At 43.5% G+C, this 14,623-nt stretch overlaps 6 protein-coding genes across 6 annotated transcripts; 2 read left to right on the top strand and 4 right to left on the bottom strand.

Annotated features, from left to right (window-relative positions):
• Positions 1-2,025: 2,025 nt before the first annotated feature.
• Positions 2,026-4,193, bottom strand: EAE98_001093 (uncharacterized protein; the record flags this gene model as incomplete). Its single annotated transcript, XM_038948710.1, has 7 exons — positions 2,026-2,438; positions 2,545-2,617; positions 2,693-3,221; positions 3,286-3,385; positions 3,434-3,636; positions 3,684-3,909; positions 3,959-4,193. The coding sequence occupies 7 exons, from the start codon at positions 4,191-4,193 to the stop codon at positions 2,035-2,037; spliced, it is 1,770 nt and encodes a 589-aa protein (XP_038814976.1). The 3' UTR covers positions 2,026-2,034.
• On the top strand, positions 2,087-2,446 carry EAE98_001094 (uncharacterized protein; the record flags this gene model as incomplete). Its single annotated transcript, XM_038948711.1, has 1 exon — positions 2,087-2,446. The coding sequence occupies one exon, from the start codon at positions 2,087-2,089 to the stop codon at positions 2,444-2,446; it is 360 nt and encodes a 119-aa protein (XP_038814977.1).
• A 2,151-nt stretch (positions 4,194-6,344) lies between the features above and the next one.
• On the bottom strand, positions 6,345-6,976 carry EAE98_001092 (uncharacterized protein; the record flags this gene model as incomplete). Its single annotated transcript, XM_038948709.1, has 4 exons — positions 6,345-6,532; positions 6,621-6,731; positions 6,800-6,858; positions 6,939-6,976. 4 exons carry the CDS (start codon positions 6,974-6,976, stop codon positions 6,345-6,347), a joined length of 396 nt encoding a protein of 131 aa, XP_038814975.1.
• A 393-nt stretch (positions 6,977-7,369) lies between these two features.
• EAE98_001091 (uncharacterized protein) lies at positions 7,370-9,303 on the top strand. The gene is made up of 2 exons (XM_038948708.1): positions 7,370-7,827; positions 8,153-9,303. The coding sequence occupies exons 1-2, from the start codon at positions 7,670-7,672 to the stop codon at positions 9,063-9,065; spliced, it is 1,071 nt and encodes a 356-aa protein (XP_038814974.1). The 5' UTR covers positions 7,370-7,669; the 3' UTR covers positions 9,066-9,303.
• A 258-nt stretch (positions 9,304-9,561) lies between these two features.
• EAE98_001090 (uncharacterized protein) lies at positions 9,562-10,807 on the bottom strand (the record flags this gene model as incomplete). Its single annotated transcript, XM_038948707.1, has 3 exons — positions 9,562-10,193; positions 10,281-10,580; positions 10,741-10,807. 3 exons carry the CDS (start codon positions 10,805-10,807, stop codon positions 9,562-9,564), a joined length of 999 nt encoding a protein of 332 aa, XP_038814973.1.
• Positions 10,808-11,702: 895 nt separating this feature from the next.
• On the bottom strand, positions 11,703-14,164 carry EAE98_001089 (uncharacterized protein; the record flags this gene model as incomplete). The annotated part of the gene is made up of 2 exons (XM_038948706.1): positions 11,703-11,903; positions 11,987-14,164. 2 exons carry the CDS (start codon positions 14,162-14,164, stop codon positions 11,703-11,705), a joined length of 2,379 nt encoding a protein of 792 aa, XP_038814972.1.
• Positions 14,165-14,623: the final 459 nt, after the last annotated feature.

The raw sequence follows: 14,623 nt of genomic DNA, 5'->3' as shown, positions 1-14,623 counted from the left end.
AGCACGGCTCTCAGCTTTTTTTCGAGCCAGGAACATAAAATGATATCCACTTTGATCGATTGCCAAGATTCCTTAAAGGGAGATGGTATGGATTGGGTGTAATTTGAAGCCAGCGTTTCATCAGTTTCTTTACCGCTAAAACGGTTGAAGTACCGGTACCGAGTGATAGATTTGTTTGTGAACGTCTCAGTTTGTTTATTAAATAAACCCTGACGACGTGTAATATATATATACGAAAATAGAGCTGGCGATTTTGTAAAAGGTTATTGTAGTTACTGTTGAATGGTGTCCATAGTTTAAAATGAGTTGAAAAAAGTTTGAGGGTGCAGCAACATATAGGACAGGAGCGTTCGGTAGTCAAATAGTATCCATGCTATTCGTAGGAGAAAAAATAGGCGGAATTTGATAATTCAAATTTCCATTGAAATCCTCTAACTTAATTGAATAAAAAATAATTTATAAATGATTTATATAAATTCAAAGAGATCAAAAGAAATATCAGCTTTTTATTATTCAGAAAATATTTCGAAATTTTATTTTATATAATATTGAAGGGAAATAATTGAATTGTAAAGGATATCTTAGAAATAGTCGAATTCCGCCTGTTTTTTCTCCTACAAATAGCCATAGCCTAATTTAAAGGTAATCTCCACAGGCTTACGACCCCGTGGCAAAACTCAAATTCGAACAAACGCGCATGAAATTCTGTAAACCTCAACTATTGGGTTATTCAGATGCTAAAAATAATTGATCCAAATCTTCATCAATGCATACGGAGTAGAGGGACTTATTATTCAGACCCTACTGCCGTCATGTGATGATATCAAATATACCAGATTGGAATAGCAAAACTTCTGAGAATGCAAGTACTGGAGGTAGTGGCTATACTACAAACTCGACTGGCATTCCAAAGAATGAAAAGTGCGATGGAATCACCTTAGGAGAACTAATGAGGTTATAATCGATGGATTTACAAAATCTTCCATGTTTGTGCTTATGAGTCCATATGGTCAGCGGAAGCTTCATGGCCTCTTACCATGTGTTGACTGCCAGCGCTGTCGAAGCAACGAGATGCTGTAGATTGCATGGCATTGTTATTTGACATTATTTACAAGAGCGAAAAAAAAGTGTACCAACTGTTGTTCGAATGCAGTCATGTATGTTGGCTCTAGTGAGCATGCAACATCAACAGTTGGTAGTGGCATTTATCGCATGTACATGGCCATCGGATTCCAGAAAAGAGTTGATTCTCATGGCGTTTTCACGCACCAAATTTCAGGCGCACACACAACTCCAGAACACAAGAAATGTTGGACTTATGTAGCTTTTGTGTTCTATTCTGTTCTAGAATCTCAATATGTATCTTACTCGTATTCTGATTTTAAATTGTCACCAATAGTTCTTTTCCTTGAATGAAGTGGCTGCGGTGTGGCAATTGAAGTATGCCTACAAACAGACCTTGACTACCTACCCATCGGGATATATTCTTCAATCTTCTTTCATCTCATGAGGTTTCCGGATCACGAGAAGCGCTCGAACACATCTCCGGTATAATCGAGCCATTTTGAAGCCTGGACTGAGATCCTTCGTTTACTGACCTCGCAAGAAATAGTGAAACGTTGCTCAATACACTAGACTAGATTGGATGAGTAACAACAATTTCACACTGATATTGATAGACCAACAAGCACATCGACGAAAGAGAGAATTCTAAATTCTTTTACCCTCTATATCCATCAAAAGGTCCAAACCCACTAGCTTTCAACCGAATTCGCTACTTGCATATAATCCGATTGCGTTTCGACAAAAGCGGGCCAGTTATCTTTTCCCTGGACAGCTGCCCCCGTATACTGTAGGCTGTCCAGTGTCTCAACATATAATAAACCACACAATACAGACGCCCGAGTGAAAAACGAGTCCAACCTATCCAATCGCATCATAATGAACCTAGGTATTCGTGATGCGTTATACCGGGCCATCCTTACACATCCCATCTCGAATCGAAACAAAATAAATTGAACATGCACATCACTTTCAGACCGACTTTGTAACGGTAATATACACAGTGGTCGTCGGTCCACAACCGATGCCGCAGGATATAGATGAAGATGAAAAACGAGAGGAAGAAAACGAAGAGGATCTGGCAGATGTCGTGGACGTAGTCGTAGAGCCAATCAGGGCAGGCACCAGCGACGAGGACGAAGATTTAGTGTTTGATGTAGAAGAGCTCACCGAAGTGATTTTTGATGAAGAGGAAGTTGGAAGGGTTGAAATTCTACCTGCTGATGTAGAGGATGAAGAGCGAGGTGAGGATGTAGAAGATCTAACTGTTGGTGTAGAGGATGAAGTGGTTAAAGGTCTAGTTGTTGAAGTGGCGAGAGGAGATGTCGTTGAAGTAATTGCCAATGCAGGAAGGGAGGCAGATGAGGTTGTGGAACCTGAATAATTCAATTAGCATTGGCTCATGAGGCTGGAAGAGGAAGTTTTGTGTTGTAAACTATCTGTCATTCTGATTGAGAGCGCAAAGTTGAATAGATTACTTACTTCTTGAAGAAGATGTGAATGAAGAAGATGTGGACGAAGAAGACGAGATTCTCACCGAAGGAGTTGGATAGACCTTTTTTCATATTAGCATTTTGATTCAAGGCTTGATATCAATATGTTATTATGAAAGATTAAGACAGCTACTAACCGTATAAGATGATGTTCCATAAGAAAATGCTGGACTCGGGCAACCTCCTGTCATTGAAGGAACTCCATCGGTACCCGAAGTAATGGGAACAATATTTGATCCGCAACTCGCAGCCTGCGCAATGTGAACATTTGCGTTGTCCTGATCAAACACCACATAAGCACCTCTCATGAAGGTATCTCCCAAAATCACATCCGTTTTTTCGGCGGCATTAGCAATAGGTCCATAGCATGTAGCACCATTGAACCATATGAATTGAGCTAATTGGATCCGGATGATCTGCCCTGCGAATCCAAAATCCATCGTCCCTGCAATATTTCGGAAGCTACAAGGTATGGTATATAGGCCACCCCCTTTACTGACCCATCCTGGAAAATAAGGGAGCATGGCGTTGACAAGTGAAGGTGGCAAATAACTCAATGTACTTCCGGAGTCAACAATGACGGGTTTCGCATAACCGGTAGATGTCAAATTCGTCGGTAGTTGACCTGGAAATGTAATACCAAAGTACGTCATATTGATCCAATATCTAATTTCAATACTGTTCAGTAAGACCGTCCAATACGGAGGACAAAAATCAAAAAAGCAATTACCTTGGATACCCATCAGGACTTTGATAAAATGGTATAATGGGATTTTTAATCAGTGAGCCGTAGTACTTCTTTGTATCGAGACCGCCAAAGATAATGGAGCCTATAGAATGAGTCAACCAGTACAGTCAAGGAAACCTGAAAGTCATACCTGAAGCTGTATCGACATTGCCCAAGTCTATGGCAAATGCACGAGTTTTTGTCAGACCTTGCAAGGCAAGTTGATCAATAATATTGTAATAACCAGTTCCAAGGCCAAGTCCCCAGGATACACCCATTATACCCGCAAACATTCGATTACTGCCTGATGCAACACCAAATTGAAGTTTTTTAAGGGTCGGACCTGACCCCATCCTAAAATTCGTTAAATGAGCACCTGGGAAACTGGAATATTCACCAACATAAAATTGTCCGTCGCATAAGCTCCAGTGACTGCACCGATACCATATGCTATATTCAAAGCTTGACTCAACGGTACGAAAGAGGTAGATTTCGTAGGATCGTACTGAGGATAACTGGCGCAAAATGATGCCCACCCCGAGGTAGCGCACTGTGGATTCACCCAAACATCACTGCTTCCTGTATCGATACTGAAGGTTATAGACTGCGGAGGATACCCAATCTGCACTACTTATGATTAGACAACATAATCGAGGCTACGCTTGAAATAACATACCGGTGATCATGTAAATATCTCCAATGTAAGGGTTGGCCAAATTTGACTTGGATTGTCGTTTTCGAACATTTGGAACTCCCGCAACTTTAGTCACTCCTAGCTGGAAAACTCCATCATCAACCATCCGGTTTGGTAAGACTTTAGCAGTTGCATTGTTTTTAAAATCATCTTCAACATCAAGGAAGGCCGCTACCGCCACTGCCAAAAGAAGCAACCATGTAAGCATGGAGAACATTGTTAAATCTACAACTCAAAGAGAGTCGTGTTGCCAAAAAATGGCGATGTCCTCGGCTATATGTATGTTCTTCAAAGTCTTACACCATCTTGACATTCCCCGCATTGAAAAGCCTCATGCCTGAGTTCAACACCAGGACCTGAAAGCCAACTCAAGACATTGATCTTCGGAATCAAGATATCGCAGTGATTTAAAAAAGCCCCTCGTACCATGTGCGCAGTAATAGCACATATGAACTAGACGCGGAAGAATGCATAAGACTAAACTCCCTTTTCTAGCAGTGAGGAATGATAACTTTTGAATGTGGCGTAGAAGCAGGAAGGATTTAAGAAGCATCTGAACGCCCCAGAGCATCTTCGCCCACTGGATAGCTCACTCCAAATGAGGTCTTTATATATCCTTCCCGTGAGCAACGCTTCAAATCGAGAGCCGCAACTCTCTAAATACAGGAAAAGGAACAAATACTCTACCAAAAATCACACTTTATTTCGATATTCTTTAAACTGCGAGGTGGAATGATAATCACCAATTCATGCTCACAGCAACCATTGCACGAAAAAAATAATCATCCCAAACGCTTAGCATGACAATCATAATCACAGATGTTATGACCGAAGAATTCTTTGAAGGGATTACCAACTTGCTGGGACGCACAAGTGCTCAACACTGGTTGAGATGAGATCTGAGCAAGTAAGGTGTGAAATGGAATTTGTACTTCCTCCACTCACAAAGGACTACACTAAAGAAATTCCTGCTCATGGCGCATTGAACTAAAGATCGGAATGCAAAGAGAAAATCTTGACATGTTGCGTAGCCGCCCATCCGTGGAATGAAATCTGGATCAATCTGTTGGAATAATCGCGGTATCACGTGCTGCATCATCTCCCTTTACTAAAATGAGTTTAGACCGAAAAGCAAACTCTGCTTTTCGCTTAGTAATTAGCGCAGATCACCATTGCGGCTACAAATATTCAAATTTCGCGCAAAAATTTTCTTTTCTTCTTCATCAAAAAGTATCAGAGCCAGCCACGACCTCCACCTTGACTTCAAAACAGTGGTGTGTTGCCAGCATTCTTAACTGAGTGTGAGGCTCTGTAGAGGAAGCAAATCCTTAATAGGAAGTTCGTTTTCCGTGTGTCTTCTTAATTGAGGGCGAGGGGATCCGAATGTCGAAAGAGAGGAAACATACCAACATAACATTTACCCTTTACTTTAGATGGAATGCAACTTGACGTATGTTGAAAGGTTCGAATTAAATCCCTTGTTGGACCACGACTCAACTGTGTCAACATATCTCGGAGGAAACAATTACGTGCATTGGTGCATTCCACAATGTAGATACATTCCATGATTCGCGATCCAGCCATTGCCATTCAGTAGTACACAATATTCTCATTCTTGATGGTTTTGATATCTACCTAGGTATGCCCGTGCATGTCTGCAAATACCTGGGTACTCGTGGTAACAGATTTGTACTTATACTTGATGTAAGATCTTACCTGCCCTGATTTTTGTTCCTATACCCAATACCATTTGTTACCAAGAGAAAAAATTGAGCTCCCGGCGAAATTCTCAAAATGGCACAATGAATTGAATCGGATAGACCACTGTCCACTGGTGTCTGCGAGTATACTTTACGTATAGAGTAGTACTGGCCTTCAATCTTTGACTCAGATCCATGAAAAACAGGTAATGACTACATAGGGAAGAAAGACCTCTGTTGTTGCACTTATTAATCATGGCCAGCCAGCAGTAGCTGTATTGGAAAGCCGCACATATGTGTGTGCCTGCAGAGCCACGAATCCATCACTCCCCTTTTCCCTGTTGCAGCTTGAACGATTGTCTTCAAAGACGCCGCACCGGCTCCCACTTCAAGCACGAAGAGCGCATTTATTTCACCTCATTGACTACTAACTCATAGACGATCCAGTGTAGGAAAACATATCTCTTGCCATTGCTGAAATACTTGAATGTCAATGCAAACGGGCATTCCTCCTGAGTAATTAGATATCCACTGTGTAGCTCCATGTAACCAACCCAGATCATGATGGAACCTCAAGACCCCATACCGTTTTACGCCATACCACCTCCCTTCCTCTCCCAAAACGCCCCAATCCCTAATTCTAGGTAGTCATCCTTTTATATAATGAATTATTTGTCGGCAGCTGCGACGTCACCGCTGACCATCTTTCGTAACTCAAACTCCTTAGTAAATTCGCGACTGAAAACCTCAAGTTCGGATACCAAGTTACGACAACAGGCGACAAGAGCCTCCTTGGGAGTTATCTCACCATCAGTTTGGATTCTGAGTTCGAATTTGGAAAAGAGGGGATGAGGAACTATGCGCCTCCAATTAGTACAGAATCTCGAAAAAGCCTGGCTAGCCATTGGTATAATGGAACTGTGCTAGTAGTGTGGTAGGCGTACTCTTATAACCAGAAAATATAACATGCGGATCTTTCAACAAATGAGCACGCAACATGTTGGCGAGAGTGTGGTCTTCTTTATTGAAGGTAAAAATCGAGGAGTTGGGGGTGCCTGGATAATAGTTCATTAGCATAATCTGCAGTAGAAGAGCCCATTTGCGCAATTAATCTACAACTCACGCGTATCGGCTTCCTCAGTACACTTCTTCTCGCCATCTCCGAGAATGAATAGCTCGAATCTATTGTGTATGATTAGCTTCTATCCTTCATCGTCGCGCGGGGCGCATATAGCTATGAAAGCTACGGAGATGAGATATACCTCTCAGGCGCGTTAGACATGTTTCCTAAGGCGGCCATAATTGCTTTAGTAATTATTCTTTTTGATCATTTCCTCTTTGTGCCTCTTTTGACATTGTGGATTTTGCTACAAATTGGAAAGAACTTACAATGTATTTCAAGGTAGAATGTACTCGTCTGAAGATTAAAAGCTGATATTTCAATTGGAGGAAGGTATGATACGTTATCCAAGAATGAATGGAAGGAGCTATGGCAGGACCAGTAAGAAGCAGTGTTGTTGTAAGTTTGGCAGTAACAGTGAAGATATAATATATAATAAACCTGTGAAGCTGGTGACAAAGATAATGCCAAGACTAATGAGGGGCTAACACAAATTAGGTATAGCGGAACATTATAGAAGCGGCCGAGGCTCACACCAGCCTCTTTCAGCCTCCTCTTCATTTGTGAAGTCAACAATCTAGCCCACCTGTCGACCGACCGCATCATTTTTCTTTTCTTTTGCAAAATAAAGTATTTATGAGTGTTTTTTATCACTTCATATTTGTTTTAAAATTATACAACACGTTTCAAAAGATACCTTCAGCATAGTCCTTATTTTGTTATCGCGCTGTACATGAAATCCAAATAGAAATCCCCTGTTTGCCATCTTCAAGGCTCTCCAGCTTCTTCGTATCATCCTCAGACATCGAAAATTGCATTGATTCCCATTACTTCGCATCTACCAGCTACAGGAAATCTGGATCATATCGAATCATGTCACATTCTAACCACAAACAAACGCTCCGTAAGGACTATCCATGGACAACTTATCCGCTTATATCATCTGCTCCTATGCGCTTAATATCAAAGCCTGCTTTGGCTTTAGCTGTATCTAGGGCTGGAGGTCTAGGTTTCCTTGCTGCTGGTCACGAGTGAGCGAATTCCTTTTTCTTTGTATTCGCTTCTCAGCGCAAATCACTGCTTTTTCCAGAGAAGATCTCACAATAAGTATAAACGAGATGGGCTCACTAAGAGGAGAGCTATCTGGATCATGTACCGTGTCTATCATACTCCACTTTTATGCCACTGATAGACAGTTGATGCTTTTGACCATCAAGTGTTGGGACAGTATGCTATCCAGCGATTGTTCATGCAATATGTTCTTGTTCATTACAACTCGGACTGTTCTCTATTTCAGTCTGAATTACGCTATGTACAATTTCATATATGCCCAAACTAATACCGGAAATCATCCAGTCTCACCACCCTTTCGGACGAAATCAGAGAGATTCAAGAATCTCTCTCAGATGACCCTATTCCCGGAAGCTATCGAGATACTCTTCCTATAGGGATAGGATTTATAGTTTGGGGTTGTGATCTCGAGCATGTCCTGTCAATTCTCGCCCCTCTTCCATTCCCCCCTGCAGCCGTATGGTTGTTCGCGCCACATACTAGCTCGGATTTGCAGGAGTGGACAGATTCAATCCGGAAGCTCACAGGCAATCTTACCAAGATTTGGATCCAAGTCGGCACCGTCTCTTCTGCTCTATCAGCCGCTCACTTCTGTGACCCTGATGTTCTCGTTATTCAAGGTTCTGATGCTGGTGGCCACGGTCTCGCCCATTCTTCCTCGATTGTTTCCCTACTTCCTGAATGCGCATCTGCACTACGTTCAAACGCATATTCACACATACCTCTCATTGCTGCTGGTGGAATAGTCGAGTCACGTGGAGCAGCAGCTTCATTTATGTTGGGTGCTAGTGGGATATGCATGGGTACACGGTTTTTGGCTTCTTCCGAGGCAGTGATACCGACGGGTTACCGAAATGCAGTATTAGCAGCAGAAGATGGTGGTGTATCAACCACGAGAACAACCCTTTATGATAGATTAAGAGGAACAGCAGGCTGGCCTGAAGAATATAATGGAAGAGGAGTAGTCAACAAAAGTTACTGGGACGAGGCGAACGGTATGAGTATGGAGCAGAATAAAGAGCTTTATGAAGACGAGGCGAAAAGAGGAGATGAAGGCTATGGGAACAAGGGAAGATTGTGTACATACGCTGGCAGTGGCGTTGGGTTGGTTCGAGAGACCATGGATGCTCGTGATATTGTAATCGAAGTGAGGGAGGGGTTGAGGAAATTGATTAGAGAGGGTTCAAGTCGTTTGTGAGGCATGTTGGATATCATGAGTTTGGAATGCCCTATGATCTTCCAAATCAAAGCTTCGGATGGGAATTGGAGATTGGACATGTTGTCTCATCTCATCCAGTTTAACGAATTTCTTTTCAGTGTGTAGCTTCAAAGGGTGGCTGCTTTGTATTTATCAGTTTGTATGATGCACAAACATTCGATGTTTTTTTTGGGGGGGGGGGGGGATATACTAATACTGTTTTACATAACTACAAACGTCTACCTGCAATAAAAAAATTACTTTCTAATTCCATGAATTGAGAGAACTGTGCGACTAAAGATTTTTGGGCGAGCAGCATGGGAAGGTATGTGAAGCGAAAGATTGAGGAAAGTGGAAGTGTATGAGAAAGCAGAATGAGACAGTCGAAAGATGAAACTTGATATCGCCATTCTTAACTGTTCGTACTCCAAGTTAATAACCCCAAATCCTCTCTTGCCCAATCTCTAGTCGTTGAACTCTTATATATTGTACATTTTTATTTCTTTATCTTCTTTCCATGCTTCGGCTTTTTGGCTGGCGGCGGCGCTGCGACTTCTTCTTCGTCATCCTCACCCTCCTCCTCCTCTTCTTCTTCATCCTCCTCCTCCTCTTCATCTTCTTCCTCGTCTTCCTCCTCGTCTTCCTCATGTTCATTTCCCAACGCCTCCCTATTAATCTGCTCTCCCCTAACAGCATCCAACTCAGCCGAAGCTCTCGCCAACTCAGCCCTCAACCTAATCCTGTGCGCCTCCAACTCTACATCACTCAACCCTCTAGCAGCACGCGCTCTAGATGCGTTAGTCCCCCCAAATACGCCAGGGCCCTGCGGAGCCACCAAAATCGCCGCAGCCCCCGCAGCTGCACCAGCCAACCCAATACCCACCGGTCCCACCAATAACGGCGCAATACGCTTTGGACCACCGGTGCCTCCCCCACGAGGAACATTCGCTGCAGGAGGAACTCCTTGCGCGGGTATGATAATAGCACCAATACCCTGCTGAGCAATACCGACGGCCACTCCTGCTAAATCACCCAGCTGGCCACCGAAATTATTCGCAGGCGCCATACCCGGAATATCAGGAGCATCTTCGGCTTCTGCTTGAAGATGAGCTACTGCGTTTTGATGCTCTATTGATTCCCCAAATTAGCCTCCAACTTCGACTTTTACTCCCCAGTTTGCGTGTCTATTTTCCAGAGAGAAGAATACAAACATACCATGTCTCAACGAACATCTGCTCCCCTGCCCCCCGTAATAGCAATTCGTACACGCCTCTTTGAAATGGCCATCGGCCACCACACAATCGGTAAACGGACCATTTCCCTTCCTGCAATTGGTGCAAGGACGTGCTTGGAGAGTACCGACTTGGGTTGCTAGCCATGCTTCTTCGTTTAGAATGCGGCGGGGTCCGACGAGCAGGTTGCGGTTGGGACGCATAGTCGTGTTGCGGAGGATGGGGAGTAGCGCGAGGGTGTTCATGGAGGCGGTGATTCTACTTGCCGGAGCACCGTTGATTACTGTATTGGAAGGTAAGTTTTGGTTTCTTAAGGGAGGATTGGGAGAAGGAGTGGAATCAAGAGCGTAGTCAGAGTGAAAATGATGTGGGAGATGAAACATAAGGTTAGATTTTGGCAATAGAGCCGAGCGATATGTAGCCAAAAGAACAAGTATACTTACGCGTTCCCGCCGGGGGGCCCGGGGGTGGTATAGGAAGGGGAGGAGGTGGTGGTGGTGCACCAGCCATGACTATTTATGTAGATTCAAGATAAAAAGCACAAGCTAGTTTGGAAATACGCATGAGTTTGACAGCAATGGGCAAGAACAGAACGACATAGACACTCCTTGAATGCGCAAGAGACGTATGATCTGAACATAGCACAATCGTTCCTTTGTTTGGCACTTAAGACGCTACCTTTGATGATTCTTCGCTACCCTTTGTGGGAAGGATTTTATGAACTAGGGCATTGTGAGGTCATCTCTTTGTGTAGAGGCCGCAAATGAATATTTTGCTATAGGCGCAATCTGAGAATCTGCCAATCAAAAAGAATGTTAATTGATTGCATGTCATTTAGCATGCAAGAAAGACGCAGACCAAAAGGCAGCAGCCATGCTAACGTAGGTTAGCAAGTGAAGAGGAGCAGCAGGCAAGGTTGAAAGACTCCTGAGAATTGATGAAGCCCTGCTCCACGTGAACTCGATCTGAAAGTTTGCTCTCACAACCACATTCCAAAAACAAGCCTAAGATTTCCACAGACAATACTAACGTATTTACGAGCTCACTTGTGGGGATTTCTGGTGAATAGCACATCCAAAATATAGGGGCACAATCCATCATCAAATGCTGCGAAAGCCTTGAGGCCAATTTGAATATTATAACAATCTGATCCTGACATTTATAACTGTGAAGCAAAGACAAAAGAGAACGAAAAGAAAAACTAAGAGATATCAATTTCCAGTGCAATGCTACGCTATGCACCCAATCCAGCCATACCATCCGAAAAAAACTTAAAAGATCTAGTATCATAAACAACGACAAAAGAATGCCCCATCCATATGTATGTATATATTCCGTTTATACATGCATACAAGCACAGCCCTTTGTCTTTCCACGACTTGTGAGATCGAGCCGTGTATGCGATTTAAAACAATGGCAATTCTCCTCCTGCCCTGTCTTTTCTATCGCAATATCCAACGTTTGGAACTTTATCACCACCACTTGTCCAGCTGATGATTGTCAAGGCCGTAGTATATACCATTACCACCAAGCCAAAGATACAAAGCATGATATCTGCCCCTTTGCGGAAACGTGTTTTAGCTACACCTCGATAATGTAGCATTGGCTAATGAAAGGTTAGTCTCTTGATCTTGGGGCTGAAAGTATGTGATTTAAATTGAAATTTGTCAACGAAATAAGAGGACATACCGGATATATGAATACTAGTGGAATACAAGCAAAGCTTCCGACGATCGAAACAAATTTGTCTAAATCGTTAGAGCCAACGTATGCAATGGATGCGCACAGAGCAACGACGAAGAAGCGGAAAACATTCTTTTGCCATTTGATATAAGGATTGTATTTTCCACTTTTGGTAAAGAGCTCATTCTCTGTGATTCTGATGGCTGGGAATATCTGCAGAGGGGTTGACAAAAGAATGGCGCACGAATAGAGGAATTGAACACCATTGACCATCTTGTCGTTCTGTGGAAGATTAAGAAGAACAACTGTCTCTATATGGGAACCAAATGCAGCGTAAGAAAGAGCACCCATAGAGATGAATACTACGCTGATAATGATCATGACTATACCGAGAACAGGAGGAAACTTCTTTGGATTCTTCATGGATTCTTGAATAGGGATGATCAAGCCAATTCCTTCGAATGTAAAAATGGCGGTGCCAATGAACAGCGTCCAGTCTTGCTGGTTGAAATTGACGATGTCAGAAATACCACCTTGTTTCACGATTGTGAAAATGTCGTAGTAGTAGAGATATACTAAGCCAACAAGAATAAAGGCATCTGCTATGAGCGCGGTAAATCCGAGCTTGCTGATGTCGCGCAAAAGAGAGAATGGCAAGAAAATAGCCATTTGTAGCAAGATCAACCATGAAACCTCCCAGTGAACTCTACAATTAGTCACAGCTGCTATGAAAGCTTGCAAGTTCTCTGACGTGAATACGATGTACGCAGCCACAAATCCTATCTGACTAATGACAATCGATGCAAGAATGACTGTTCGCATCCATCTCCCATAGAGAACACCTCCCATATCTCCGAAAGACGCCTCAACCTTTAGTCGCGTGTTGACGAGTAAGACGAAGCAGTAATAACTCAAAGCTGCGACGAGAAGAAGGATAATGTTACTGAAAAGCATACCGCCGTTGAGATACGCCTTAGGTAGGAACAACACGCCAGTACCCACAAAAGATTTAAGCAACAGCAACGAAGCTTGAAAAGGTGTGGTTGTTCCTTGTGGTGCGCGCTCCTTGCGCTTTCTTTTTCTGCGACCAGGTGTAAGCAGAGCACTATTCTCCATAGGCTCTCTATCCTCATCACTACCTTCACCATAATCATCAGAAATAGCATCCGATCCAAAGTATTCGTCAGGTCCGAGTACCTCATCGTCTTCTTCCAATTCTTCACCAGCAAAATGGCCGTAGATGGTTAGAAACTCGAGGAAGTTATTGGTAAATATTTTTGGCTGTCGTTGCGCGAGTCCTCCGCCTTCTTCTACATCTATGCCATCAGGAGTTGGGCTGCCTGCTGCTCGACGTAGATAATTTCGTCTGAATCCACCTGGCAATTTGATTGTGCCGATGTCAAGAACTTCGTTCTCTGCTTCTGGTCGCGAGATGTGAAAGCTCTTACTCCTTTGAGATCGGCTCGCTCTGTGAGCATCTTCAGTCCATCTGTATATGGGTCTAGTAACGTCACCACCTTGTAATCGCAGACTCGAAAATTCATCATCATCTAGCCCAGGTGCTATAGTTTCAATTGCCTGTTTTGATGTACTAGCTGGAGAGCCCACACGGAAGGATGGTGACTGTCCGCTTGGGCCAAATATCCCATCAGCGGCACCGTCACCTCCTAGCTGCGAAGGCCCTTGTTGCACCAAATGTCTTTTTATGATTTCTGGGTCCTCGTAGGCTGTCGGGCCAGCCCATCCTTGCCCGCCTTGTACCGATCGCGGAAGAGAGCCATAATTACTATGCGCTCCTGTACCTTGTATTTGTTTACCGGCAGCGGCTGGTGATAATGAACGGATGGGAGGTGTTCCAAAGGTAGGAGGAGTCTGCCCGATAGAATTCGACAGTGCAGCAGCCAACGCGCTGATACCTGGACCAGGCGCATAAGATGCTGGACCACCTGCGCCAGCCAGAGGGAGAGGAGTAATACTCTCAGATGAATCTGCGGCGGCGGCCTGATTCGGAGTAGGTATCTGTCGAACTTGTGGAGTGCCGTGATGGGAAGGTACTGGTGAGGCTAATCGGGCTGTTGATTTATCTCTTGAAGACGGACTGCCCGACCGCCCTCTGAATGAGCCTGGTGATGGTGACGAACTCATCGGAACTGGCAGAGGTCGTGAAGAGGAAGGAGTCGACATGATGATATGAGATGAGGTCGGTGAAGAAGGTAGTAGATATATTTTGATTCAAGAGCAGCAATTCGCTGGGTCTTATCTCATGATAATGGCCGTATTGTAATAATCCTGGTAAGAAGACAACCAACCTATGAAGGATGGGGAAGATGGAAATCTTCTTCGGCGAATTTCGTTAGCCTCGATATACCGCAGATGCCAACAGAGCCAGTGAATATTTCATGTGCTGTCGTAGGATTACTGTACTTACCAAGAATGAATATCAAAACCAATTTCTAATAGAATGGATACGATGTTATTATGTTGTCACCTGCCTATCTCATCATTCTCATCCTCAGCTCACACCAAGTTATCCGGCTATCTTGCAAGATACATAAAATGGCCCTTGTCTTGTCTGAGAATCTCAAACATCCAACATAAACATCAACATCCAACGAATCGGGGGAGGAGCAGCGAGTAAGAAGA

Source organism: Botrytis deweyae (assembly GCF_014898535.1).
Source record: "Botrytis deweyae strain B1 chromosome Unknown BDEW_002, whole genome shotgun sequence".
NCBI lineage: Eukaryota > Fungi > Ascomycota > Leotiomycetes > Helotiales > Sclerotiniaceae > Botrytis > Botrytis deweyae.
Note: the sequence above shows the minus strand (reverse complement) of the source record. Positions and strands in the feature narration are given on the sequence as shown.

Excerpts from the sequence above, each read along its gene's own strand:
- EAE98_001091 (XM_038948708.1), top strand. The coding sequence starts at position 7,670 with ATGTCACATTCTAACCACAAACAAACGCTCCGTAAGGACTATCCATGG. Across the intron at positions 7,828-8,152 it reads TTCCTTGCTGCTGGTCACGA|TCTCACCACCCTTTCGGACG; the intron begins GTGAGCGAATTC and ends GAAATCATCCAG.